Genomic DNA, 27959 nt, shown 5'->3' on the forward strand with positions numbered 1-27959 from the left:
CTCGAATGTGGTTTGGGACACAGCCCTGAATTCTCATGGAAAGTGAATTACTCAGCTCTTGCAGCTGCGAGAGTGAAATTCCCATGAAATATTGTTCCACAAGTAGCTCAGAATTGCGTTTTCCGACCAGAAAGAGGGTGAAATTCCCAAACCGTACATGCAGCAGCTTCGAAATTTAATTTAACTTGATTTTCAATTCCTGAATTTTTTTTTCTTGCTTCTCATATTAATTTAGTCCAAGTAGAGCGAGTGTGTGAGACGTAATAGCTGTGCTGATAACACGGTCCCTCACTGTGAAATGTCTCATGCCTCTCGAGGAGAATGTGACCCATCAGGTCCTGGCCTCCCATCCCGCTGAGCCCAACAGGGGGTTTATAAAAACCACCAAACTTCTCTCTCTCTCTCAAATCATCCTGCCTTCTCATTTTCTCACAGTCTCTTGTTCTTACATTATCCTTCCTTCTTTTCTCCCTCCTTCCCCACGGGATGCTGCTCTCTTAGCAACACCACTTTCACTCGTCTTTTTGTTGGAGGAGGGCCGAGTGTGTCGGCGGCCCCTCGGGGGTGCAGCTCAAACTCGCCCCTCTTTCCACACTAGAGGTGTCTTATTATTTACACCCTCCCTTCCAGGAAAGAGCGCTAATTCTTTTTTCTGTTCGGAATGGTGAAGAATACAGTACACATTGTAGTATGAGGAGGTTTTACTCTGCTGGAGGAGCAGCTGATTAGCATTATTCTTCTCAGCCCTTGAATCCTCACCACTAACAAAAACCTGGGCTCTGAAAACGCACTCGGGTTGCTCAGCAGGGGCACAGATAGGATATTTGAACTGGGGGGGACTGAGCTGTCAGCAAATGATTCCATTTTGTGTATGCATGTATGTGTGCATATATATATATATATATATATATATATATATATATATATATATATATATATATATATATATAATATATTACCATTCAAAAGTTTGGGGTCACTTTGAAAAGTCCTTATTTTTGAAAGAAAAGCACTGTTCTTTTCAATGAAGATCACTTTAAACTAATCAGAAATCCACTCTATACATTGCTAATGTGGTAAATGACTATTCTAGCTGCAAATGTCTGGTTTTTGGTGCAATATCTCCATAGGTGTATAGAGGCCCATTTCCAGCAACTATCACTCCAGTGTTCTAATGGTACAATGTGTTTGCTCATTGCCTCAGAAGGCTAATGGATGATTAGAAAACCCTTGTACAATCATGTTAGCACAGCTGAAAACAGTTGAGCTCTTTAGAGAAGCTATAAAACTGACCTTCCTTTGAGCAGATTGAGTTTCTGGAGCATCACATTTGTGGGGTCGATTAAATGCTCAAAATGGCCAGAAAAATGTCGACTATATTTTCTATTCATTCTACAACTTATGGTGGTAAATAAAAATCTGACTTTTCATGGAAAACACAAAATTGTCTGGGTGACCCCAAACTTTTGAACGGTAGTGTGTATACATGTTATTTCACCTCCCTCACTGCCATCACCAGGAACTACCTGCAGGCCAGGACAATGATAACATTTTAACATAGCCTATGGAAATCCAAAGTTTACACATTATCATCACGCACAGAAATTGCAAAACTAGTTTTAAAACCGCTAAATTCCAACTGTTAAACATAGCGAGAGGCTGGGCTACGCGTGTGTGTGGAAAGTGTAAACCAGTGCATCCTGACTTTCTAACTATGCCTGTGTGTTGCATGAGCAGCAGTCAGTCAACAACTCTTCGCAAAGTTTCCTTATGAAACAATATGCTCGCTGAAATTATGGCAGGGAACGCCAGATTAAACATTACAACTGCCTTCTGAGCACTGTATCTACAGGCTACTACCGAAAGAAGGAGGCTACCAGAAAGGCATCTCTACTCCGTACGATTTTACTTTCACTACGACATTACTTTGAACAGACTATCAAAAAATTGCAAGGTGATATGATAAAGTAAGGCACAGTTTACTTGGTTGTTTTTTTTTTTTTTGAAAAAACGATGCAATCGTTTTCTGCCTTTTGGCACCCTTCATCATGCCGTGTTGGGGTCCTGAACTAGGAGGCGCTGTCCCCGATATGCCTGTCAAACTTGTTGTGGGTAACCATAGCAACTAAGCTCGAGCTCGCAACCTGTGCAGTCTGCGCAGTTGCAACTACGTCTGTACTGCTGTGCACCTCAATAAACCGAATGGTAATTAGTCTTTTGATTTTTCCGTGAGGTTTGCCTTATGCAAAGAAAGACAGCATAGACGTTTTTTCCTCCCTATAAGTGGGGGGGACCGAACGAGGTGAATTTAAATCTGGGTTGGACGAATCCCCCCCGTCCCCCCCTCTATCTGCGCCCGTGTTGCTCAGGTCCACTTTGCGTTTAGTGAGTCGGTTTGTATTGCAACAGCGCATTAGTATTCGCCTTATTTGTGTAAACGTGACTACTATGACTCTTTATCAAAAGTGAAATACCGTACACGTAACACTGACATCAAATTCATGCACACATTCTCCTCTTTCTGAATCCTTTCGCTGATATTGAACGCAGTCCGACCCGCTGTGGGGAGTCTCTTGACGAACAGCGAGGCCTTCAAAACTAAAATGCGTGTTTTAGCTTGTTTTTTTTTTTTTTTATGGTAATGAAACAAAAACGAGAAGCGAATGAGGGAAACATGCTCGGATTTGTAAAGCTGAACTGATTCCTTCCTGACAGTTCTGTAAAGGCTTAATAAACAGAAGTGTCCATGCATCAGCACACTTTCACAGATCGCGCTCAGTAAATTAATCCTTTTTCCCCCCTTTCCTTTGCAACTAAACTCGTTACCAATCTCCCAGCTGTGGCAGTGTTGTGCCTTCCGAAATCTGGCTTCCCAAAAGTTTACGCTAACAAGCCATGCTTGATTTCAGAGAAGAGGCTTGATTTGTGAATTATTTAAGGCTCATTTGTCAGATTTTATCGACGAGAGAATAAATGAGAGATGAAGTCGCTTTCCAGGAATCAGCAAACAATGATCGGGATAATAGTCGAATGAAGAGGTTCAGGATTCGAATACGTTTGATCGTATGGCTAACATAGCTGACCGGCGTACGCCAATAATCATGAATGTCCATAGATTTGATGTGAAAATGCTTTCAGCTCCGTTCGGATCCTATTTAAGGGCCCTTGTTTCAAACGGATGCAACATCAAGAGAGTCTGAATGAGTCAGAGGATGAATAAACGCTCTGCTTCAGGTTCATCACCCTACAATGGAAGACAGACAGCGTTCAGAGCATCGCTTTGGAACACAATCAGTCGCTATTTTGTGAATGGCCATGAGAGCACGTCAAAGCAGGTGTCCTGAAAGCATCCGTGAGTTCTGAACAAAACACTGGTTTTCTTAACGCGGGAGAAAGATAGCATCTGACTTCCTTCAATGCATGGAGCGATAAAACATCAAACATGAGGAATAACACACTTCAGGGTGTGCTGTGATTATTTTCCTATCAGTGATGGGGTGGTGTGATGACACAGACTTACTCTAACCACCATAGAAGGATTGTTGTTGTGGTTATTTTTCAATAACATAAGAACGAACAATATATCATTCTTTTTTTTTATCCATTTATCACTACATTCACTTGTTTTTTGTCAAGCGAGACCTTCCAAGGGGGTCTTGTAGGACTACAGAGAACTCTACCTAGCGACAGTAGTTACAGTTTTGTCAGTAATATTTACGCAGCTATTGCGATGAACACTAACAATGAACAACATAACAATCCAAAACAATCCCAAGATCCTTCGAGGAACCATTTTGTAAAGTTGTTTGTTCATTCACAAAGAGTACTCGAACCAAAGGTTCTTCGTCGTACTGGCTTGTTTACGATCAAGCTATCATAAGCTAGCAAGTTTCACCAAAGTTAACAAAATTTTTAACAATAAAATGCACAGAAAAACAAAGTTTACTCCTGTCAGAAATCCACTTCTGAAAATTGAACAGATCGAATTGCGAGAGAAGCTCTCGGTTGTGTCGCGTAATTTCTTTCGCAGATTTGTCATAATGACAAGAAATAGCGTTTCAAATATTAAATGTTAAACTGCCTGATTGCATTTCATGTTAATAATCAGTGATAGGGAAATAATCAATGATGGGGTGGTGTGATGACAGACTTGCTCTAACCACTAGAGAAGGATTATTGTTGTTATTTTTCAATAATGACATAAGAACGAACAATATATTGCTTTTTTTATCAATTTATCATTACATTTACTAGTTTTTTGTCAAGCGAGACCTTCCAAGGGGGTCTTGTTGGACTTCTGAGAACTCTAGCTCGCAACAGTAGTTACATTTTTGTCGGTAATATTTACATAGCTATTACGATAAACAATAACAGTGAACAACATAACAATCCCAAGATCCTTCGAGGAACCATTTTGTAAAGTTGTTTGTTCATCCACAAAGAGTACTCGAACCAAAGGTTCTTCGTTGTACTGGCTTGTTTACGATCAAGCTATCATAAGCTAGCAAGTTTCACCAAAGTTAACAGAATTTTTCATGATAAAATGCACAGATAAACAAAGTTTTTAGTCCTGTCAGAAATCCACTTCTGAAAATTGAACAGCTCGAGTTGCGAGAGAAGCTCTCAGTTGTGTCGTGTAATTTCTTTCGCAGATTTGTCGTAATGGCAAGAAATAGCATTTCAAATATTAAATGTTAAACTGCCTGATTGCATTTCATGTTAATAATCAGTGATAGGGAAATAATCAATGATGGGGTGGTGTGATGACACAGACTTGCTCTAACCACTAGAGAAGGATGATTGTTGTTATTTTTCAATAATGACATAAGAACGAACAATATATTGCTTTTTTATCAATTTATCATTACATTTACTAGTTTTTTGTCAAGCGAGACCTTCCAAGGGGGTCTTGTTGGACTTCTGAGAACTCTAGCTCGCAACAGTAGTTACATTTTTGTCGGTAATATTTACATAGCTATTACGATAAACAATAACAGTGAACAACATGATCCAAAACAATCCCAAGATCCTTCAAGGAACCATTTTGTAAAGTTGTTTGTTCATCCACAAAGAGTATTTGGACCAAAGGTTCTTCGCTGTACTGGCTTGTTTACGACCAAGCTATCATAAGCTAGCAAGTTTCACCTAAGTTAACAAAATTTTTCATGATAAAATGCACAGATAAAGTTTAGTCCTGTCAGAAATCCACTTCTGAAAATTGAACAGCTCGAATTGCGAGAGAAGCTCTCAGTTGTGTCGCGTAATTTCTTTCGCAGATTTGTCCTAATGACAAGAAATAGCATTTCAAATATTAAATGTTAAACTGCCTGATTGCATTTCATGTTAATAATCAGTGATAGGGAAATAATCAATGATGGGGTGGTGTGATGACACAGACTTGCTCTAACCACTAGAGAAGGATGATTGTTGTTATTTTTCAATAATGACATAAGAACGAACAATATATTGCTTTTTTTTATCAATTTATCATTACATTTACTAGTTTTTTGTCAAGCGAGACCTTCCAAGGGGGTCTTGTTGGACTTCTGAGAACTCTAGCTCGTAAAAGTAGTTACATTTTTGTCGGTAATATTTACATAGCTATTACGATAAACAATAACAGTGAACAACATAACAATCCAAAACAATCCCAAGATCCTTTGAGGAACCATTTTGTAAAGTTGTTTGTTCATCCACAAAGAGTATTCGAATCAAAGGTTCTTCGTTGTACTGGCTTGTTTACGATCAAGCTATCATAAGCTAGCAAGTTTCACCAAAGTTAACAAAATTTTTCATGATAAAATCACAGATAAACAAAGTTTAGTCCTGTCAGAAATCCACTTCTGAAAATTGAACAGCTCGAATTGCGAGAGAAGCTCTCAGTTGTGTCGCGTAATTTCTTTCGCAGATTTGTCGGAATGACGAGAAATAGCATTTCAAATATTAACCCTTAAACTGCCTGATTACATTTGATGTTAAAAAATGACAACAGGAAGTCACTTTTTTTTTTCTTCCAGCCATGGTTGCATGTTTCATTTTTTTCTGTTTTGGAGAGTTCATCGAAAACCGGACCTCATTGTTTCTCAGGGAGTTTTTCTTTGCCATTCTCTCGGAATCTTCATCCACATCTGGATGTTTGCAAAGCAGCTCTGGGACAATATCTCTTGTGAAAAGTGCAATCCAAATCAAATTGTATCGCGCTGGGAAAAGCCTTGCTTTTTTAGCATTTAGCATCCCGTCTTATTGTAAAGACAATCTGCATTTTGCGTCTCAACCAGCCATCAGTTCATGCAACCCAACCAGGGCCGTGCAAAGACCTTCGGAGGGGCAGGGGCAGGGGCTCAACATTCAAAAAAGGGCACTTGGAACAAATTTTTCACACAAGTTAACTTTATTCAAAACTAAATTTCAACTGTGAGCAACTGGTACATTAGTTCAGAATTGACAACATGCATCTGACTTATTACCAACATTTTCATACTGTATTTATTGAAGCATTAATATGAAAATATAGTTGATCTTGGTAACAAGACATGTCAGATAGTTCTTGTTCATTCTGAAGTGAAGATTAGTCTGACCTGTAGTTTTCTTTCTGACCCAACTGGACAGAGATCCACTGCCTTTTGCTGCCTCCCGCAGCTCCTTCTCTTTCTGCTTCTTTATCCTCTCTTTCCTTGGCATCTTTGCATAATGCAAGCTTTCACTTATTTAGAAAACGTTTCCCTATGTTTTAACTCAACTAACCTAAGCTACTATAACATAATAGTCTTGATAGAATATGTTGTAGACGTCGTCATTCAGCCTTAAGTTTTCGAAGCTGCTAGAATATGTTATTAAAGGCGTCACGCAGTGGCGATAAAAGTCACATTATTCTGCACCAGAATGCTTTCGAGATTCGAAATAAATTGACCGTCGATTTTTCAAAAGCTTCCCGCGGTTGTAATCGGTCCTTATTTGGTCATGCCCATCACTTGAAATTTCCCGTGTTCGCAGCACCCCCTCTCGGTCAATGGAACAGCTGCGTGACGTCATACCAGTAACCTGGGGCGGACCGTGGGGGGGGCTGAGAGGGCGAACCGGGCCCGTGGGAGGGCCTGGAGATAAGCCCGATATATCGCTTACACTCAGTCCTTCGAGATTACATTCGTCAGGCCTGTGTGAGGGCCCGGGGAGTTATCTGATGCACCCCTTAAAATCATTGCAATGTGTTGCAAATAGTCGAGCGCGCGAGCGTGTACAATGTTGTAAGATAATGTATGTTGCCGTAGCTCAGGGGTTGTGTTAGGGCTTATAGCTTGACACAGTCAGGGTGAGTTATGCCTCATAGTTGCTAAAAACTGAACTCAAGATTCACTCAAGATTTAAGAGCTGTAAAATATAGAATAAAATGTTTTGTATAACTGTCCTGCTTTTCACTCTCGCGTTTTGCTTTACAGCGTGCAAATTTAATAAGATATTGTCTCCAAGTGTATTTTGGGTAAAATCGTCATCACATTCTGACTCTTCCTGTCACCGTTGCAACCTCTGAGCGCTCATTCTCCAAATTAAAGCTGATTAAAAACCACTTGAGGAGCGCAATGGGACAGGAGAGACTGAGTGGACTTGCCATGTTGTCCATAGAGAATGAGAGAGCAAAGAAACTGGACATGCAGAGCATCGTGGACGAGTTCGCGGAGCGCAAGGCTCGTCGTATGCCCTTCAAATAATGCGCGCAGTAGGCTATTGATGTTTTATTATGAGCCATGTACAGTATGTCGCCTAATGTTTTTTTGTTTCTGAGTTACATGTTCGTTTGAAGGACTTAATGTACAAAATAACATAGTTGCACCCCGTAGTGTTGAAATTGGTAAACACAGTGCATTCAGTGAGGTTTGCACCGCCCTCCTTTTATTTCTGACTCTTCCTGTCACCGTTGCAACCTCTGAGCGCTCATTCGTATGCCCTTCAAATAATGTGCGCAGTATAGGCTATTGATGTTTTATTATGAGCCATGTACAGTATCCTAATGTTTTTTGTTTCTGAGTTACATGTTCGTTTGAAGGACTTGATGTACTAAATAACATAGTTGCACCCGGTAGTGTTGAAATTGGTAAACACCGCAGTTGCGGACATTTTGTAGCCTAAAATGATGTTATGATAAGCTTTAATAAAGGGCCCGGTCATTTGCCCCGCCCCCGGCCCGGCTCTGACTTGTTCCGCCACTGCCAGTAACCACTCGGTGCAGTTGCAATGGCGGACACACCAGAAAATAGGAGCGATGCTGAGGAAATTAGCTTTGATTTTACCGATACAGAAGAAGAAAATGGCCCACAAGTAGAGATTTTGACAGCTGAATGTCCTGGTGGTATCCAGCCTTACAGATTTGAACCTGAGCGCTCATCTTCAGAAGAAAATGAGGACAGTTCTGACGACGACAGAAACGAAGACGAGAATGAAGAAGACCGGCGACTTGAAGACTTGTTTCGGTTGGTTTCTCTGACTAAATCACTACTTGTGTGTATTTTTAAAGACCATTTTCACTTGAATTAGAATGCTGTGTGATTAATCTATGATTATGTGTAATACTGATAGCTGTAGGGGGTGAAAGTATAGCTAGAAAGATTGAATTCTAGCAACTTGACAGCCTGCAATCTCGCGAAATGCAGTGGGCCTTCTGATACAGTAGACCCCTTGATATTCCAGTTTTCATCATTTTCCTTTTATTGCGGTTGATTTTAACTTGATATTCAGTATGTTATAGGCTGGGAGTATTGAGCTTTGTATTGTATTGTTTAGTAAACGTACAATCGTCAGTAATAAGTGATAATTATTAGTTAAAGGCAGCTCTGTGGCATAAATCTTTCAATTAATCTTCTGTCATCCATTTGCTAAAATTATGTGCCACATATGTTATCAAGACAACACTTCATGTGACAAAGAAAGATATGACAAATACATAAATGTATGAAAATCATTTTGTACAATTAATGATTGATGCATAGAAACACTTAAAACATGTGTTTTTAAAAAAAAAATTTTTTCTATCAATACCTAGCCATGACCTTGAAATCAGATCCATTGATAACAACAGTCACAAATAGTGTTCGTTGTTACAGCCAAACACAATACACCGATTAGGCATTTTGTATCACAGAATATTAATACATCATTTCATAGTGTTTTGAGTGTTCAAAACTATCCACAAACTGAATAAATCCACAAAATCCGCAATGTAAACAACTCTGGTAAACGCACACTATAGAGAAAACATGGCGACAGGCCAGCATCACCCAAGGGAGGTTACTGGTATGACGTCACACATAAGTTGACCTAGTTAACGGCTGGCTGCCTACAGTGGTGCTTGAAAGTTTGTGAACCCTTTAGAATTTTCTATATTTCTGCATAAATATGACCTAAAACATCCTCAGATTTTCACACAAGTCCTAAAAGTAGATAAAGAGAACCCAGTTCAACAAATGAGACAAAAATATTATACTTGGTCATTTATTTATTGAGGAAAATGATCCAATATTACATATCTGTGAGTGACAAAAGTATGTGAACCTCTAGGATTAGCAGTTAATTTGAAGGTGAAATTAGAGTCCGGTGTTTTCAATCAATGGAATGACAATCAGGTGTGAGTGGGCACCCTGTTTTATTTAAAGAACAGGGATCTATCAAAGTCTGATCTTCACAACACATGTTTGTGGAAAGTGCATCATGGCACGAACAAAGGAGATTTCTGAGGACCTCAGAAAAAGCGTTGTTGATGCTCATCAGGCTGGAAAAGGTTACAAAACCATCTCTAAAGAGTTTGGACTCCACCAATCCACAGTCAGACAGATTGTGTACAAATGGAGGAAATTCAAGACCATTGTTACCCTCCCCAGGAGTGGTCGACCAACAAAGCTCACTCCAAGAGCAAGGCGTGTAATAGTCGGCGAGGTCACAAAGGACCCCAGGGTAACTTCTAAGCAACTGAAGGTCTGTCTCACATTGGCTAATGTTAATGTTCATGAGTCCACCATCAGGAGAACACTGAACAACAATGGTGTGCATGGCAGGGTTGCAAGGAGAAAGCCACTGCTCTCCAAAAAGAACATTGCTGCTCATTTGCAGTTTTCTAAAGATCATGTGGACAAGCCAGAAGGCTATTGGAAAAATGTTTTGTGGACGGATGAGACCAAAATAGAACTTTTTGGTTTAAATGAGAAGCATTATGTCTGGAGAAAAGAAAACACTGCATTCCAGCATAAGAACCTTATCCCATCTGTGAAACATGGTGGTGGTAGTATCATGGTTTGGGCCTGTTTTGCTGCATCTAAGCCAGGACGGCTTGCCATCATTGATGGAACAATGAATTCTGAATTATACCAGCGAATTCTAAAGGAAAATGTCAGGACATCTGTCCATGAACTGAATCTCAAGAGAAGGTGGGTCATGCAGCAAGACAACGACCCTAAGCACACAAGTCGTTCTACCAAAGAATGGTTAAAGAAGAATAAAGTTAATGTTTTGGAACGGCCAAGTCAAAGTCCTGACCTTAATCCAATGGAAATGTTGTGGAAGGACCTGAAGCGAGCAGTTCATGTGAGGAAACCCACCAACATCCCAGAGTTGAAGCTGTTCTGTACGGAGGAACGGGCTAAAATTCCTCCAAGCCGGTGTGCAGGACTGATCAACAGTTACCGCAAACGTTTAGTTGCAGTTATTGCTGCACAAGGGGGTCACACCAGATACTCAAAGCAAAGGTTCACATACTTTTGCCACTCACAGATATGTAATACTGGATCATTTTCCTCAATAAATAAATGACCAAGTATAATATTTTTGTCTCATTTGTTTAACTGGGTTCTCTTTATCTACTTTTAGGACTTGTGTGAAAATCTGATGATGTTTTAGGTCATACGTATGCAGAAATATAGAAAATTCTAAAGGGTTCACAAACTTTCAAGCACCACTGTAAATTTGGCTGTGCGCGTCAACTTTAAATGCTTGTAGCGGGCGCATCGTGACACTGAGATCGCGGGAAACCGAGGGGCTTGAATAACCCACCAAACCCGACATTTTGACACATGATATAGCCTGATTGCTGAAATTACCGCACGACACCTTTAACGCCGTCGTTCAAACTAAAGTTTCCGAATCTGCCACGTTAATGAAATGGATGGAGCAAACGGTTTAAATATAGCCTAGGTGGCTTCATTAAATGATAAACAACCCTACGCATTTACTGTTGTGTTCTAAGCTGCACAATATTGCATGTTCAGATAAGAAATGAAAGGAGACTTTCAGTGTGACCTTACCATGCCGTTCCTCGCACTGTCAACCGCCTGCATGCGCTTTCTGCACGGAGGTTCACTGAATGCATGACGTCACGGATTGATGCCCGCATTTACATAGAAAAACGTTATTTTATAAATCTATAATTTCATATATTATTGTCAAATTGTAGAGAATATTGATGTTGGAGCTAACTTATCTTTTACAAATATTAAAAAAAAAACAGTCCCTATGAAAAGGGCACTTTGGACAGCAAACAGAAAAGGAGCAGGGGCTGGAGCACCTGTAGCACCGGTTCATTGCACGTGGGTGAACCCAACACACGACAGCCAGCAAGCGTCTCTCTTTTCTCTCCGTCTGTTTTGCTGAGGGATCAAAATGAAATAGAGTAGATAATTCTGTGTAATCACGGTCGCATTAAACAGATATCAGGAACTCCATGTCGACTGACAGCAGCCGAGACAAAAACAAACTGGCAGGAGAAATGGATTTGTCTTCGCTCGAAAGAAACACTTGTGTTGAACAGTTATCCATTCGAAGTTTGTCGGAATTTTAAAAAGGGAGAGTTGTTTTTGAAATGGGGATATTTGCAGAGTAAGCTGTGAGCGCTAACGTCGAAGAATTGTAAATATTGGCAGCAAGCAAGAAAATCCTCACAGCCTGAAAGGATCCGAACATTTTCCAGCCAAAAACAAAAAACGAACAGAAGTTAGCAAGGCGAAAGTTCATTGTCATGCGAGCACGACATTTTCTTTATTTTAAACGAATGCCTGAAGTTCAAAGGTGTCTCCAGTTTCGAAAATTATAAATGCCGTGGCGAAACTGTGAATGTCAGAACCTGTATTTTATACTGTATGAGTTTGACGGTGCATATTTGCAATCATGAAAATGTGGTATTAAAAAAAGCCATTTCTGGCAAACACAAGGAGCGCTGAGAGATGAACGTCGAGTGTTGAGTGTTTTTGGCATTTCCGACAACACATTAATAAGAAGATTATGAGCTTATAGCAACCAAGCAAACAAACGCCTCTGATCCGATGTGTGCTCAGGATGATAATACAGTCACTGACAGAAACACTTGCATTTAATAGTTTCATTAGGCCTATGATGGATGCGGATTTGAGAACGAATGTTATTTTCCAAATAACATTATTTCCAGGCTGGCCCATGAGAGAGCCTCATTTTTAGTCCTTTTTTATTTCTGTTTATTTATTCGACGGCGCTTAAATCCTTGGAGGAATGTTGGCATTGGCGTTGATGTTGATGTCTTTGGGACGTATTCAGATTTGAGTTAAGCACACGTATTCAGACCTCAGATGTAACTATCGACTCAAGCTTTTAGCTCAGAATCACAGGCAGAGGCGTGTCATACAAATGCATGATTCTGAGCTTGCGTGATCTTGTCTCGAGTGCCGAGGAGCAATAATAAATCCAGCGCTTCTGTCTGAATATTTGACATAAGAACCATGGGTCATGGTGAAATGTATATTTTGGCTGTAAATATAGAAAAAAAAACCTGTGAAATGCCTTTTGAGGTGAATCATAATTACATGAAGATGACACGATGAAGGATTTCGCAGTAGAGCAGTTACTGGAAATATAGTGAGTTTTATTAATTAATTAATTTATTTATTTATTCTTTCCTCCGTACTGGATCAAGTGCTGTTTTGTAAGCTGTGGAAGAATGAAGGTGGAAGCTGTGTTGTTCAATTCAAACATAAAAGCTGTGATTAATGTGACCGTGATAACGAGGATAATTCATACAGCAATTAATTCGATTGTCTTTCATATTTTTTTGTCTTTTGCTTTCATATTATATTATAGTTGTGGTCAGAAGTTTACATACAGTGACATAAAGGTCATCTTGGATATGAATGTCATGACAATATTTGAGCTTTCAGTAATTTCTTTGAACTGTTATTTTTCTGTGGCAGAATGATTGCACAGCATACAACTTTAATTTAAAAAAAAACCCACTAGAATTTGGTGCACAAGTTTTAATTTTCTTTGCGTTTTCTGAAATCAACACGGGGTCAAAATTACACATACAGGATCAAAAATTGACATATCCTCACTTAGATTATTAATTCAGAGGCGCTGAAACTTCCAAAATGTCTCTTATCTTGCCAAGACCGAGGCCCCTTAACTTCCTGTTTGTGATCATGATTGACTACAGCTGGTAGCTTCTCTGTGTCTTCATAAAAAGGGTTTGTTTACAGCACTCATTGGCTTGACCAACACACAGTAAAACGGGAAAGTCCAAGGAGCTCAGTGCAGATCTGAGAAAGAGGATCGCAGATATACACAACTCCAGAATGTCTCTTGGAGCCATTATTAATCAGCTGCAAATTCCAAGATCAGTTCAAACAACTGTATGTAAGTTATTGTGAGGTGTCACTTTGCCAAGCCACTTTGCTTCAAGAAAACCCAAACTGTCACTCTCAGTTAAAAGGAAATTGGTTTGGATGATCAGGAACAACCCAGGAACCACCATGGCACAGCCCTGCCATGAACTGGAAGCTGATGGATCACTGTCTACAGTTCAGATCACCATGGACTAAGAAATATCTGGATCCAAGAAATAACCCCCTGCTCCAAAATTGACACCTTCAAGCTTAACTAAAGTTTGAAGCTGACCACACAGACAAAGAAAAAGTCTTCTGGAGGAAGGCTGTATGTCCAAAGGAGACAAAGATTGAGTTGTATGGCCACAATGACCACCAAGATGATATTCATGTCACTGTATGTAAACTTCTAACCACAACTGTATATTATATCATCTCATCTCATTATCTGTAGCCGCTTTATCCTGTTCTACAGGGTCGCAGGCAAGCTGGAGCCTATCCCAGCTGACTACGGGCGAAAGGCGGGGTACACCCTGGACAAGTCGCCAGGTCATCACAGGGCTGATACATAGACAACCATTCACACTCACATTCACACCTACGGTCAATTTAGAGTCACCAGTTAACCTAACCTGCATGTCTTTGGACTGTGGGGGAAACCGGAGCACCCGGAGGAAACTCACGCGGACACGGGGAGAACATGCAAACTCCGCACAGAAAGGCCCTCATTGGCCACAGGGCTCGAACCCGGACCTTCTTGCTGTGAGGTGACAGCGCTAACCACTACACCACCGTGCTGCCCTATATATTATATTATATTGTATTATATTATATATTATATTATATATGTGGACACAAGTGTTTTACTTGGAAATATGCCACTTGTATTTTTCATCCGAGCTCCATCGGACATGGAGAGCCAAAACCATGATATAAATCTCTATATGTCACTCATGAGGAAATCGATGAGTGAGTTGTTTTGATAAATTTGGGTATGTTTTGTTTGTGAATGTGTCGATATAATAAAAAGAAAATCACACGTTGGCTTGAAGATATGAAGTTTATCTTCTCGTGTTGGAAAAACTCGCATTTTTTAGACGAAATACATCGTGGCTCTGAATGACCTATTTAAATCATTTTGGCTGGTATTGAGTGATGTATCAGATATATTCCATTCAGCGAGCATGATACTGAACAAGTCAAAGACGAGTCGCTGAATGGAATATATTTGATATATCATGAAAAAAGCCAGCCAGTATTATGATTATTATTATGACACATACACACTCTGTTCATATCAGCATTCTCGATGGCCAACGCTAGCTGACCTGCGACTCGGTGCTGTTAGCGCGGCAGTCCAGTTACCTTCCAGCCAGTGTAGTGTTAGCGAAGACCAAAGCTAGTGCAGTCAAGCCTATTATTATTATTATTATTATTATTTTCCCTGTGTAACTTGCTGGATTACTTTTAAAATCAACATCAACAACTACACACAATGGAGTGACCTGGCAGCCAAAATTCTCTCAAAATCTTCTGTTTTTAATAAAGCAAACCTGCCAGCCATATTTGTTTACAAATTGTCACAGTCGCTCTCTCGTGCAGAAGTTTTACATCTCCGACATGTGACATGTCGTCTTGACAACCATGCAATATCGTAAACCATATTCAACGTTCATTCTCCATTGGGCGGAATGACAAAACACGTAGGATAAATGGTATGCAAACAATAATGCATGCTACCAAACCAAATGAATGAAACCTGCTAGAAGGGAATAGAACACGTTTTTATTCCATCGAAAAAGCGTCCTGTGTGTATAATAATTCCTGATGTTTCACTCCGATGACGTCACGCCCAGTGTTTTCCTGCTGACTAGATGCGCGTTGTCAAAATGGCAAACCGGTTCAAAATCAAAATTATTTTGATCAACTCGCACATTTTTTCTTTTGTGGCTGTGTCCATATAATATAAAGAACATGACATGGCGGTATGAAGATATGAAGTTTATCTTCTTGTGTTGAAAAATATACAGTGGGGCAAAAAAGTATTTAGTCAGTCACCAATTGTGCAAGTTCTCCCACTTAAAAAGATGAGAGAGGCCTGTAATTTTCATCATAGGTACACTTCAACTATGAGAGACAGAATGGGGGGAAAGAATCCAGGAAACCACACTGTAGGATTTTTAATGAATTAATTGGTAAATTCCTCTGTATAATAAGTATTTGGTCACCTACAAACAAGCAAGATTTCTGGCTCTCACAGACCTGTAACAACTTCTTTAAGAGGCTCCTCTGTCTTCCACTCATTACCTGTATTAATGGCACCTGTTTGAACTCGTTATCAGTATAAAAGACACCTGTCCACAACCTCAAACAGTCACACTCCAAACTCCACTATGGCCAAGACCAAAGAGCTGTCAAAGGACACCAGAAACAAAATTGTAGACCTGCACCAGGCTGGGAAGACTGAATCTGCAATAGGTAAGCAGCTTGGTGTGAAGAAATCAACTGTGGGAGCAATTATTAGAAAATGGAAGACATACAAGACCACTGATAATCTCCCTCGATCTGGGGCTCCACGCAAGATCTCACCCCGTGGGGTCAAAATGATCACAAGAACGGTGAGCAAAAATCCCAGAACCACATGGGGGGACCTAGTGAATGACCTGCAGAGAGCTGGGACCAAAGTAACAAAGGCTACCATCAGTAACACACTACGCCACCAGGGACTCAAATCCTGCAGTGCCAGACGTGTCCCCCTGCTTAAGCCAGTACATGTCCAGGCCCGTCTGAAGTTTGCTAGAGAGCATTTGGATGATCCAGAACAGGATTGGGAGAATGTCATATGGTCAGATGAAACAAAAATAGAACTTTTTGGTAAAAACTCAACTTGTCGTGTTTGGAGGAGAAAGAATGCTGAGTTGCATCCAAAGAACACCATACCTACTGTGAAGCATGGGGGTGGAAACATCATGCTTTGGGGCTGTTTTTCTGCAAAGGGACCAGGACGACTGATCCGTGTAAAGGAAAGAATGAATGGGGCCATGTATCGTGAGATTTTGAGTGAAAACCTCCTTCCATCAGCAAGGGCATTGAAGATGAAACGTGGCTGGGTCTTTCAGCATGACAATGATCCCAAACACACCACCCGGGCAACGAAGGAGTGGCTTCGTAAGAAGCATTTCAAGGTCCTGGAGTGGCCGAGCCAGTCTCCAGATCTCAACCCCATAGAAAATCTTTGGAGGGAGTTGAAAATCCGTGTTGCCCAGCGACAGCCCCAAAACATCACTGCTCTAGAGGAGATCTGCATGGAGGAATGGGCCAAAATACCAGCAACAGTGTGTGAAAACCTTGTGAAGACTTACAGAAAACGTTTGACCTCTGTCATTGCCAACAAAGGGTATATAACAAAGTATTGAGATGAACTTTTGTTATTGACCAAATACTTATTTTCCACCATAATTTGCAAATGAATTCTTTAAAAATCAGACAATGTGATTTTCTGGATTTTTTTTTCTCATTTTGTCTCTCATAGTTGAAGTGTACCTATGATGAAAATTACAGGCCTCTCTCATCTTTTTAAGTGGGAGAACTTGCACAATTGGTGACTGACTAAATACTTTTTTGCCCCACTGTATCACTCATTCACTTCACTCGCTCGTGATATATCCATTCTCCGCTCGAAGATAAACTACATATCTTCGTGCAGCTGTGTAATATCCTCAATAAATGTTCAGAAAAATATGTGATTCCTTCTGACTGACCGTGACATCAATGTTCAATGTTTTCTTACAGAAAGCTTCACCAATGATGAATACATTTTTTAAAGGCTTGTAAACCATTTATTTACTTGACTAATAGGATGTATGTGATGCGATGTTGCCTTCAGATTGAATTGAGAGTCATCTTTACGTAACCATGCCAACAATGCAATATTTGGAAATAAAACTCAAAACAAATCAGCGTATTTCATTTTTCTTCTTCTTGGACATAAATACATTGCTTGATTTAATTATGTTGGAAGATTGAAATTGTGCTGTCCTGTGATTACACATAATTGCACATTGTCACAAGTTGTGTGGACGCTGTTTTGTGCTGCACTATCGACAGCAAGCAATGTGAGGGGGGGAAAAAAAAAGCTTGATGCTTATTTCAATCCTGAATTGCAGACGCTGTTGAGTTGAGCAGAGCTAAAAGCAGCAGCACTTAATAACATGCTTCAAATAAAAGAGAACTCGGAGTGCGTCTGCATGCCTTGATAAGAGACCCGCGAGGTCCGAGAAATCTCTCCATCTTGTCTTGGCCATGAAGGTTTGAGTGGGACCTAATGCTACAGACCGGAACGCTCTTGTTTTCCTGACGGATTTGCGTGAACCGTCATTTGCTTAAAAGCACGACATCACCATTTGGGTCGTCGTGCCAGAGCGAAGGTGCAGTAATTCATCTTCCATTTGCATTTCCTTCCATCCTGCAAACGCAAGCGTCTTCAAATGGAGGCTGTTTTGGAACCAAATAGCAAAAGATCTAGTCAGCGAGTAGCACTGGAAGAAAAAAAAATGGTCGCCAGGAAACAAGAGACGGGAAACTGAAAGACTGCAATTCGCAGATGTTAGCTGGGATGGATGAATAAAAGACAGGAATCATCCAGACATACAGAACACTATCCATGCAGCATTCAGTGAAATTTAGGTTTACAGGTGTGAAAAATATTGCAATCACATCACAGGAATCATAATTTATTTCATTTTATTTTCCTTTCTTGCCCTGACTGCTTTTTCCAGACTTTTCGCCTTTCTGTTTTTCTCTGAGCGTTCCTAATTAAAGGAAAAGTTTTCGTTTTTCCTTGCTGCAGTGGGCTTTATGAGCTCAGTGACTCTCGATTTCGAAAAAAAAAATGCATGGATAGAAAGAAGATATATTAAAGGAGCAAGAGCAGGCTCGTTTTAATATGAACACAGTGGATGTTGCAAAGTGGCCTTGACTTCGCTGGGTTTGAAAAAAGCTCAAAATTGCGTACAGTTGAGGTCAGAAGTTGAAATGCGCTCCTCATGGACATGAATGTCATGGCGATATTGGACTTTCAGTGATTTCTTTCAACTGTTCTTTTTCTGTGGCAGAATGATTATCCAATATGTTGAAGAGAAAGAAGAAAAAAAATCAAGAATTTGGTGCAAATCAACACAGGGTCAAAATTATACAATAAGGGTCAAAAATAAACCTACATCCACTTTGACTGTGAATTCACAACTGCTGAATGTTCCAAAATATCTTAACTTGCCAAAGCCAAGGTCTTTTAACTACTTGTTTGTGATTATGATTGACTACAGCGAGTAGTTTCTCTTTGCCAACATACAAAGCATTTGTTTGACAAGTACAAGTTATTGGGAGGTGTCGCCACTTTGCCATGGTCCAGAAGAAGACGACTCAAACTGTCATCCTCAACTGAGAGGAAATTAGTTTGGATGCTCGTGAACAACCCAGGAACCACCAAGGCTCAGACCTATCATGACCTGGAAGCTTCTGGAACACCAGTGTTCAGTCTGCAGTCGAGTGAGTTTTACATCACCGTGGACCAAGTGGCTGCCGCCCAAGAAAGAAGCTCGACTCGAGTTTGCAGCGGACAAAGAAAAAGCCTTCTGGAAGAAAGTTTTATGGTCAGATAAGGCAAAGACTGAGTTCTTTTTTCGCCATGATGACCATGGTTGGAGGAGTATTAGTGAGGTATTCAACCCCAAGAACATCTCTGAAGCAACTATAAGGCATGGTTACACAAAGTGGATGGAATAATGTTAAAGGAGGAGGAGGACGACCTCAGAATGCTTGAGCATCACCTCAAACCATCAGCTGAAACTTGGTCACACTTGGGTGTTCCAACGGGACAATGACCACAAACATCAGAAATGGTTGTGGAATGGATATCCCAAAGTCCTGGCTTCAAGCCGATGGAAAATGCACTCACCGTCCACTTTACACCGACACATCAGAATGGGGAAAACTGTGATCTCAAAGTGTGACTTTCTTTCACTGTGGCATGGGTGTTGGTTGGAGTATTTCAGAAACTGAATTATGAGTTACTATGTCCAGGAAGGATCTAGTAACTCATATAATCACTCTTTACAACCGTGGTGAGCAGAAAAGCATCTCAGTATGCAACAGCAGAACGAAAGAACACGCCGGGTTCCACTCCTGCATCCAAGAATAGGAATCTGAGAATCAAGAACAAGTTCCTATTAAAGTGGCCGGTATGTGGACTGTGCTTAAAAGTCGGGCCCGTGCCAGAAAACACGCAAATTTAATTGATCTCTACCAATTCTGCCAAGAAGAGCGGTCAAATATCCAACCATAATTCTGCCACAAGCTTGTCGATGGCGACCAAAAGTGTCTGGTTGAGGTGAAACTTGCTAAGGGACATTTAATCAAATATTAGGTGAGCTGTATGTATAATTTTGACCCTGTATTGATATCAGAAAACACAAAATAAATTCAAACTTGTGCACCAAGTTATTTCTTTCCAGTTAAACATGGATGCCATGAAAAAGAAATCTGCCTCAGAAGAAGAAATCACTGAAAATCCAATATTGGCATGGCATTCACGTCCCTGTGTGGAAACTTCGAGCTGAACTTGGACATCATTGTCAGATCTCCTCTTTGCATTTTTGTTATTCAGCATGACAGGCATATTAAATTAGCGACATGCTAACTAGGTCCGACCTATTTTTATTCGTTCTCGCCATGTTCGATGTGTGTCGTTGGGTGAACTCATCTCATCTCATTATCTCTAGCCGCTTTATCCTGTTCTACAGGGTCGCAGGCAAGCTGGAGTCTGTCCCAGCTGACTACGGGCGAAAGGCGGGGTACACCCTGGACAAGTCGCCAGGTCATCACAGGGCTGACACATAGACACAGACAACCATTCACACTCACATTCACACCTACGCTCAATTTAGAGTCACCAGTTAACCTAACCTGCATGTCTTTGGACTGTGGGGGAAACCGGAGCACCCGGAGGAAACCCACGCGGACACGGGGAGAACATGCAAACTCCGCACAGAAAGGCCCTCGCCGGCCACGGGGCTCGAACCCGGACCTTCTTGCTGTGAGGCGACAGCGCTAACCACTACACCACCGTGCCGCCCCTCGTTGGGTGAACTAAGAAAGACAAAGGCTGCAGGTTGATACTGAATACCTCAGTGAACCTGTTTATTCGATATGATCTGTGTGGGTTTACAAAAAGAAGACCGCTAACTACTTCCTGTTCACTGCTGTTTTAGTCGTTGTTAGCAACTTTAGCATTTTGAAAGAGAAAGAAGGGAGGGAGAGGCGTCAATAGAGTAGAGAAAAGGTAGCAGGTGTGTGTGTGTGTGTGTGTGTGTGTGTGTGTGTGTGTGTGTTTTCCAAACAGAGGCATGCTAACTAGATGACACGAGCATTCAGTCATTTTTTTGCCATGTAATGTCATATTCAGAGTGACTTATCAAAGCTATTCAAAAAATGTCATCATTTCAATGCATGAAAAGTGTGTGTGTGTGTGTGTGTGTGTGTGTGTGTGTGTGTGTGAGTTTATACATGGAACCGTACTTCGTAGTTTCACTCGTTTTCCTTCACATTCCTCCTGACAGGAAATAACAGTGTGAAATGCTAAATATGATAATTATGAGTAGATTTGCCTCAGAGTTAGCGACATTAGCATTGTTGTGTGAAATAAGTGTTGGAGTAAAAACCTGTAGGTCTTCTTTTTTTTTGAAAATGAAGTAAAATAAGTTTACTTGATGTGAAATTGGAAAATAGAAGCTAGTTTTGCTGTTCTGATTCGATTTTTATTCACTATTAGCCATGTTAGCATTGTTGGTTGAAAAACAAAAACAAAAAGAGAGGCTGCAAATGAGTTTCGTATTACGGTACAGTAAATGTAATTGAAGAGATGGAAGGTAAAAGGGGTGTGTGTGCGCGTGTGTGTGTGTGTGTTTACAAGCTATAACTAGTTCTTAAAGCTCTCACACGGTCCGCCGTGTTCGCATTTATGGGTTAAAAAACAATATATGAAGGAAAAGTGTTCAGGTATCGTTTTGACCAGGTAAAGCTGTTCGCCACGAGCATTTTTGGTCCCCTGTCAATTTATTAAGCTCTAGCAGTTTGAGATTAAGTATATTTGCTTAAAACTCATGTGTTTTTTTTTTTTTTCCCTGACAGGTTTCATCTCAGTATTTTATTTTATTTTTTGCTTGTTTGTCTTGACCAGGGGTCACCAAACTACGGCCCGCGGGCCGACTCCGGCCCGCCACCCCCCTTTGACCGGCCCCCCAGCCCCTCTGCCCCCCACCACTTGAACCAGCCCAATGAGGCAATCCCCAAAAGTGGTCATGGCCTATTTTTTTTTTTTATTGCTTTTTGACAAATAATAACGTCTGCATCTTGTATTTTGTTGATTTTATCAATTAAAATTGATATTTAGTTATAAAATGAACTATTCATATTTTCCAAATTTTCGTCATATGCTCATGATCAAGCAGTGACCGGCAGCGCATGCGCAGAGAACTGTCAGTGTTCAGGACAGTAAAATGGCTAGCAGTCAGCGAAAAGCTGACAGAGAGTGCAGAGTTTTTAAAGAACAGTGGACCACCGATTATTTTTTCGTTCAGTGTAAGGACCGTGCAGTTTGTCTTGTATGTAAAGAAAGTGTGTCGGTTTTCAAAGAATATAATCTGCGTCGTCACTACGAAACCCGCCACAAAGAGTATGCTAGTTTGCGAGGGCAAACAAGAGAAGACAGGATTCGGAGGATGAAATGCGGACTGGCTGCACAACAGAATGTATTCCTTCGCCAAACCCAGATCAACCAGGCTGCTGTCTGAGCTAGCTGTAAGGTAGCTCACCTACTAGCTACCCATGGAAAGCCGTTTACTGATGGGGACTTTGTTAAAGTATGCATGCTTGCTGTGGCCGAGGAGGTGTGTCCCGACAAGTAGGATGCGCTCAACGCGGTGAGTCTCTCCGCACCTACTATGACCAGGCAAACCGAAGATTTGGGGGACAACGTGTATGACCAGCTGAATGAGAGAGCGTCAGAATTCGAGTTTTTTTGCTTTGGCCATGGATGAGAGCAATGACGTGCAGGACACAGCACAACTGCTGTGATCTATTGATCTACTGCTCATATTATAATTTCACTGTTTTTTTTTAATGTATTTATTTTATAGGCCTATTTATTTGACCTTTTATTAAGTGCTGCATACAGTTATTATTAATAATATCAACAGGCCTACCTACAATTTATAATTTTCCACTCACCTTTGCCAGTGTCAATCACCTCAACTAGGCAGATGTTTCTTACCTTGACAGCTTTGATGTTATTTTTATTAGAAAATAAATAAATGGAATATCTGTGGTATTTCAAATTAAAACCAAGTGTGAAGATCTCGATTACTACTTTTGCAAAACACTAGTAAAGATAAACAAATATGTGCCAGGAATCAAGTGTTGATATAGTAGTGTGGATATAGTAGTGGGGATGGCTGTGCCAGGCTAGTAATCTCTACTACTCAATGAGGCCTGCTGGTGGTCATATTTGTCTGGGTCATACAATTCTATGTTATATAGCTGACCCGACCCCGGCCCCCATCACAGTCAGGAACGACAGTGTGGCCCCCAGAGCAAAAAGTTTGGTGACCCCTGGTCTTGACGATAAGATGCTAGCATTGATATGTTTAGCATTATCGTGAGCGTAAAAGGCTGCCTCATGCTCAGAAATACACCGATGCTGTAACCAGTGAAATAATATCGGAATAAAGATGACAGTCGAGCGTAACACATCACATTGTTGGTTGAAAAAAAAAAAACAATATGGGAGCATACATGTCAACCTTTAGCTACCCACGCCCTTACAAAATCTGTACTTTTCCCTTACATACACCCATGAGCCCTTATACACGATAAAAAAATTCCAATATATAATCCAAAGCACCGATTGTTTTATTCCACATTATACACTCCTATTATAATAGGCATATTTATCACACTGCATCAAGTTAAAGGGATCAAATAAACATGTACTGAATAAAAAGAAATGTTAGATCCCAGAGAAAACAACTGAATTAAAAAGGACTATATGTCCAGTCAAGTAAACAATTATCTACTAAAGAGAACGACTGACTGAACTATAAACTTAATTATGTAATATACATTGTATCAGTAATACCAGAATTATTGATGTAAATTTTGCAAATAAAATGTATTAATATTAAATAGTTCATAAAAAATTACACCAATTTCTGTTTGATAAGTGTTGGCATCACCTACAATATTACACTCCACCAAAGAAAATTACTTGAAATATAACAGCAGTACTAAGTAGGTCTGTTAATTAAAATACTAGGTTACATGTAATAAATTATATATAATCATGTCAAACAGTAAACGAAGGCTAGTAAAAGTTCCATTTGAGAAAACACCCCAAGCAGTGTTCGATCCAACTAAAGATGACTGAACCACGTAAACAAGGATAAGTGAAAATATTAATAAATTATGAAGTGAAATTGAAAACCTTCCCAGTAATGTATAACAAGAATTTGAATCGTATTCCTTTTTGGAGTGTTCTTTGTTGTACAAAGATGTTGCAGATTTGGTACCTCCTCATCACACTTCATTTTAATTTGCAGATATGCAGTTAATGTGTCTGCAGACATATTTTTTTCTGTCCTCGGTATGAATTTTCCTAACCAATGAAAAAGCCCTCTCACTATCTGCATCGCTATGTGGGAGGCACAGCAAAGCAGTAAAAAGTCGTTTCAGCATTGGAAACCTGGCAACACCCAGAGCAGCTTTTACATCGATGACCTTTCCCCAATATACATCGATTATTTTCCTGGTCAATAAAAGAAAATCAGAGCACGGCAAACATGTAGATGGTGTGAAATTGCTTCCATCCCCTCCTACACATTTTAGCCCATGTTTACATTAGACCGTATCAGCGGATCATCAGATTAACGTTTTTAAAACGATTAGTGTGCACACAGCAACACCAATACACGATTTGCGTGCACACAGCAACACGGATACGCTCGGCTCCGCAGGCATCCTGCGCTCCAAATCACTCCGCCCTGAACAGCGAGTGCCCTCTGGAGGGTGCGCACTCCGGCCCTGCGCAGCTCACACAGCGTGCGAGTGAAGCGCACGAGCAGTGATTCGGGACTGAGCCGCTGTGTGTGAGATCCCAGCGCATATCACTTACCACTTGCAAGTGGAAGGATGGCAAGCCTAAAGACAATCATAACTACACAATGGGCAGTATTTGCATCAGTATTTGCAGTATTTTCATACTTTTATACTCTTTAATGAAAGGTGATACAAGGCGGAAGTCCGCGCCGTTTTTCAGCAGTCGCGTCACATGACCAACGCCAGCGAATCAGGAAGGTGGATGTCACAGTGACGTTGTCCAATGACGACGCCAGCTAGAGCTCAGCACAGCGTATCCGCGTATCTCAATGTTTACACAGCACCGGAGCTGACACGATCTAGATTGAATACGTGGACCCTGGCAGATTCCCGTTTCCCGGCGTTTCCAGGCGGTTTAATGTAAACGGACAGTGCATCCGCGAAGAAAACGAGACAGATACGGTCTAATGTAAACTTGGCCTTAGAGACAGGTTACCAACGGTCGTTACCACCATTATTCTTCATTCATTACTTTTCCAGTTTACTGGCGACTGATGGTAGTAACGAGTGTTGGTCAACTGTGTCTACATATAATGTCTATCAGCAATTTAAATGTTTTGGGAGGCGAAACCAGAAATCGTCGGGTAACTACAGTTGCCGTTGTATAAACGGCGACTCCCAGTATCGCCTCCCGAAATTATCATGATAATGGAAGAAGCTTTCCTCCATGCAAACAGTAAAAACTTAAAAAAAAAAAAAAACACCACAAATGCTTACCTGTGCAGTCTTTGAATCGGGAAACATTTTTTTTTTCGCTATCTGCGAAAAATGGTCTGCCACAGTTGGGGGTGTTGTGTTCGACGAGAAATCGGCAGAACATAACTTCTGCAGCCGTCACAGAAGTCTGGGCAGTCCGAGCCGATGACCGAGAAAACCACGTGCAACTATAAAACCGCATAAATCAAAAATAGTTCCGTTTCATTGGGGATACATGTTTGAAAAATAAGTGGTGGATGCTAAGAAAATTTTCTCGGAGTAACGGAAAAAATCTCTGATCCAAAACGTAATTTTCCCGTATGAAAATCAGTGTACACCGCCTTAGCCAAAAAACTGCATTTTCCCGTACAAAATACGGGGAAACCGTATAACTTGACATGTATGTGGGAGGCTGCAAATGAGTTTCGTATTCTAGTAAGTGTAATTGAAGAGATGGAAGGTAAAAGGTGTGTGTGTGTGTGTGTTTATATACATGGACCCTTGCTTCATAGTTTCACTAGTTTTCATTCACATTCCTCCTGACAGGAAATCCTTCCTTGGCTCCTTCGATCTCGAAAGATCGTGGTGATCTGCGCCAGGGGTCATCCATCAGTTGTCGAGTTGCAGCGCCTAGTATGACTGTATAGGCCGATGCGTGAGCCGCACGGTCTGCTACAGTTGCTGCAGGTGAAGTTGCTCGGTCGGGTGTCTGTTGATGCCGTCTGCAGTCTCCGCTGTCGTCGGAGCCTCCTCTCCCTCCACCGGGTCTCTCTCCTTTCCTCGGCTTCCCCAACGACGGCCTTGGTGGAGGACCGCCAGCCGGCACGGTCTGAGGCCGCTGTCTCCAGGTCTACGGAGTTGAAGCCGCCTGCCCTCAGGTCGCGCTTGCACACGTCCTTGTAGCGTAGTGCGGGTCGTCCTGTGGGTCTGGAGCCTGTGGCCTGTGACGGGAAATAACAGTGTGATATGTTTGCTAAATATGCTAATTATGAGTAGCTTTGCCTCTGAGTTAGCGACATTAGCATTGTTGTGTGAAATAACAGTGTTTGGAGTAAAAACCCGAAGGTCTTCTATTTTTTTTTTTTTTTTGAAAATGAAGTAAAATAAGTTTACTTGATGTGAAATTGGAAAATAGAAGCTAGTTTTGCTGTTCTGATTCGATTTTTATTCACTCTTAGCCATGTTAGTTGAAAAAAAAAACAATATGGGAGGCTGCAAATGAGTTTCGTATTAGAGTAAGTGTAATTGAAGAGATGGAAGGTAAAAGGTGTGTGTGTGTGTTTACAAGCTATAACTAGTTCTTAAAGCTTTCATACGGTTCGCCGTGTAAAGGCCCGGTCCCACTGCACTTACGGATGTAAAGAGGATGTAAAACGTAAAAAAATCTTTGCCATCCGTTGGAAAACGCTACGCATCTGTTGTGTACTCATTGCATACGTGCTTCATACGCTCTATCCATCGAGCATCCGTCCACTGTGATTTCATCCGCGCAAAAAGTTTTGAGCTGCACAAAACTTTTAGAACGGATGAACTTTCCGCCGTGTACGATGTAAATCCGCGACATATACGAGCAACAAACGTTCTATGTCCGTTATCATCCGTTAAACGTCTGCTGTATCCTCTCTGCATCCTCTGGGTATCCTCGCAACTCACATCCGCTGCAGCTGGAAACGGAAAGAGGGAGGAAAGATAAGGTACATGAAACGTCTATTCATCGTTAGTAGCATGGAAATAGAAAGGATGTAAGCGTATGCATCTCCTATATAAAGTATTCAAAACGGACAAAGCGTTTATATCTGGGATGTATCTCGTATATTTAGGATGTCTGGAGTATGTCTAGAGTATGTAGAAGGACACCTAGCGGACAATCGATATTTTGTATAAAAAGGGGGAGAAAATCATCTAGTAGTAGAGATGTATCGATGTAGCCGCCAGCACGTCTTTATGCTGACGGCGTGCGTGCTGCATCCCTTTATATCCGCGGAGCAGACGCAATTCATACCCCCCGCATGCGCAGTGAACGGTCTGCATCCGATATACATCCGCGCATCATCCCCTTTGTTTCCGTTAGGCGTACGTGATGCATCCCCTTCATCCGCTATGCATCCGCTCTTTCTGCTATGCGTCCGCTTCTCAGTTATCACCGGTAACCCCTTCGGAGCTGTCATCCACTTCCATCCGCTTTCATCCGCTAGGCTTCCTATGAACATGCGTTTAACATCCCCGCTATATACTACCCACGTCCGTTCTTTTCCGTTCTGTTTTCGCAAATTTTCGCCAATTTTGTCCATTTCTGGAGCGGATGAAAACGGATAGCGCCACCCCCGAAATTTTGCTCGTCCGCTGTGTCCTTTTTGCATACGTTTTGTGTCCATCGGCCAGTGGGACCGGGCCTTTAGTATTTATGTGTTAAAAAACAATATATGAAGGAAAAGTGTTCAGGTATCG

The 27959-nt window shown here is 41.1% G+C and overlaps 1 protein-coding gene across 5 annotated transcripts in view; it reads left to right on the top strand.

Annotated features, from left to right (window-relative positions):
• Positions 1 to 27959, top strand: part of unc5a (unc-5 netrin receptor A) — a 404105-nt gene that overhangs the window by 138890 nt on the left and 237256 nt on the right. The window contains exon 1 of one of the 5 annotated variants that reach the window (XM_060901163.1): positions 8230 to 8465. The exons of the other annotated variants lie outside the window; for them this stretch is intronic. Within the exon in view, the coding sequence (XP_060757146.1) occupies positions 8393 to 8465 (73 nt within the window). The 5' untranslated portion in view covers positions 8230 to 8392. Of the gene's footprint in view, positions 1 to 8229; positions 8466 to 27959 lie in introns of those variants that run through there. 5 annotated transcript variants of the gene reach the window in all.

This window comes from Neoarius graeffei, chromosome 20 (genome assembly GCF_027579695.1).
Source record: "Neoarius graeffei isolate fNeoGra1 chromosome 20, fNeoGra1.pri, whole genome shotgun sequence".
Lineage (NCBI taxonomy): Eukaryota > Metazoa > Chordata > Actinopteri > Siluriformes > Ariidae > Neoarius > Neoarius graeffei.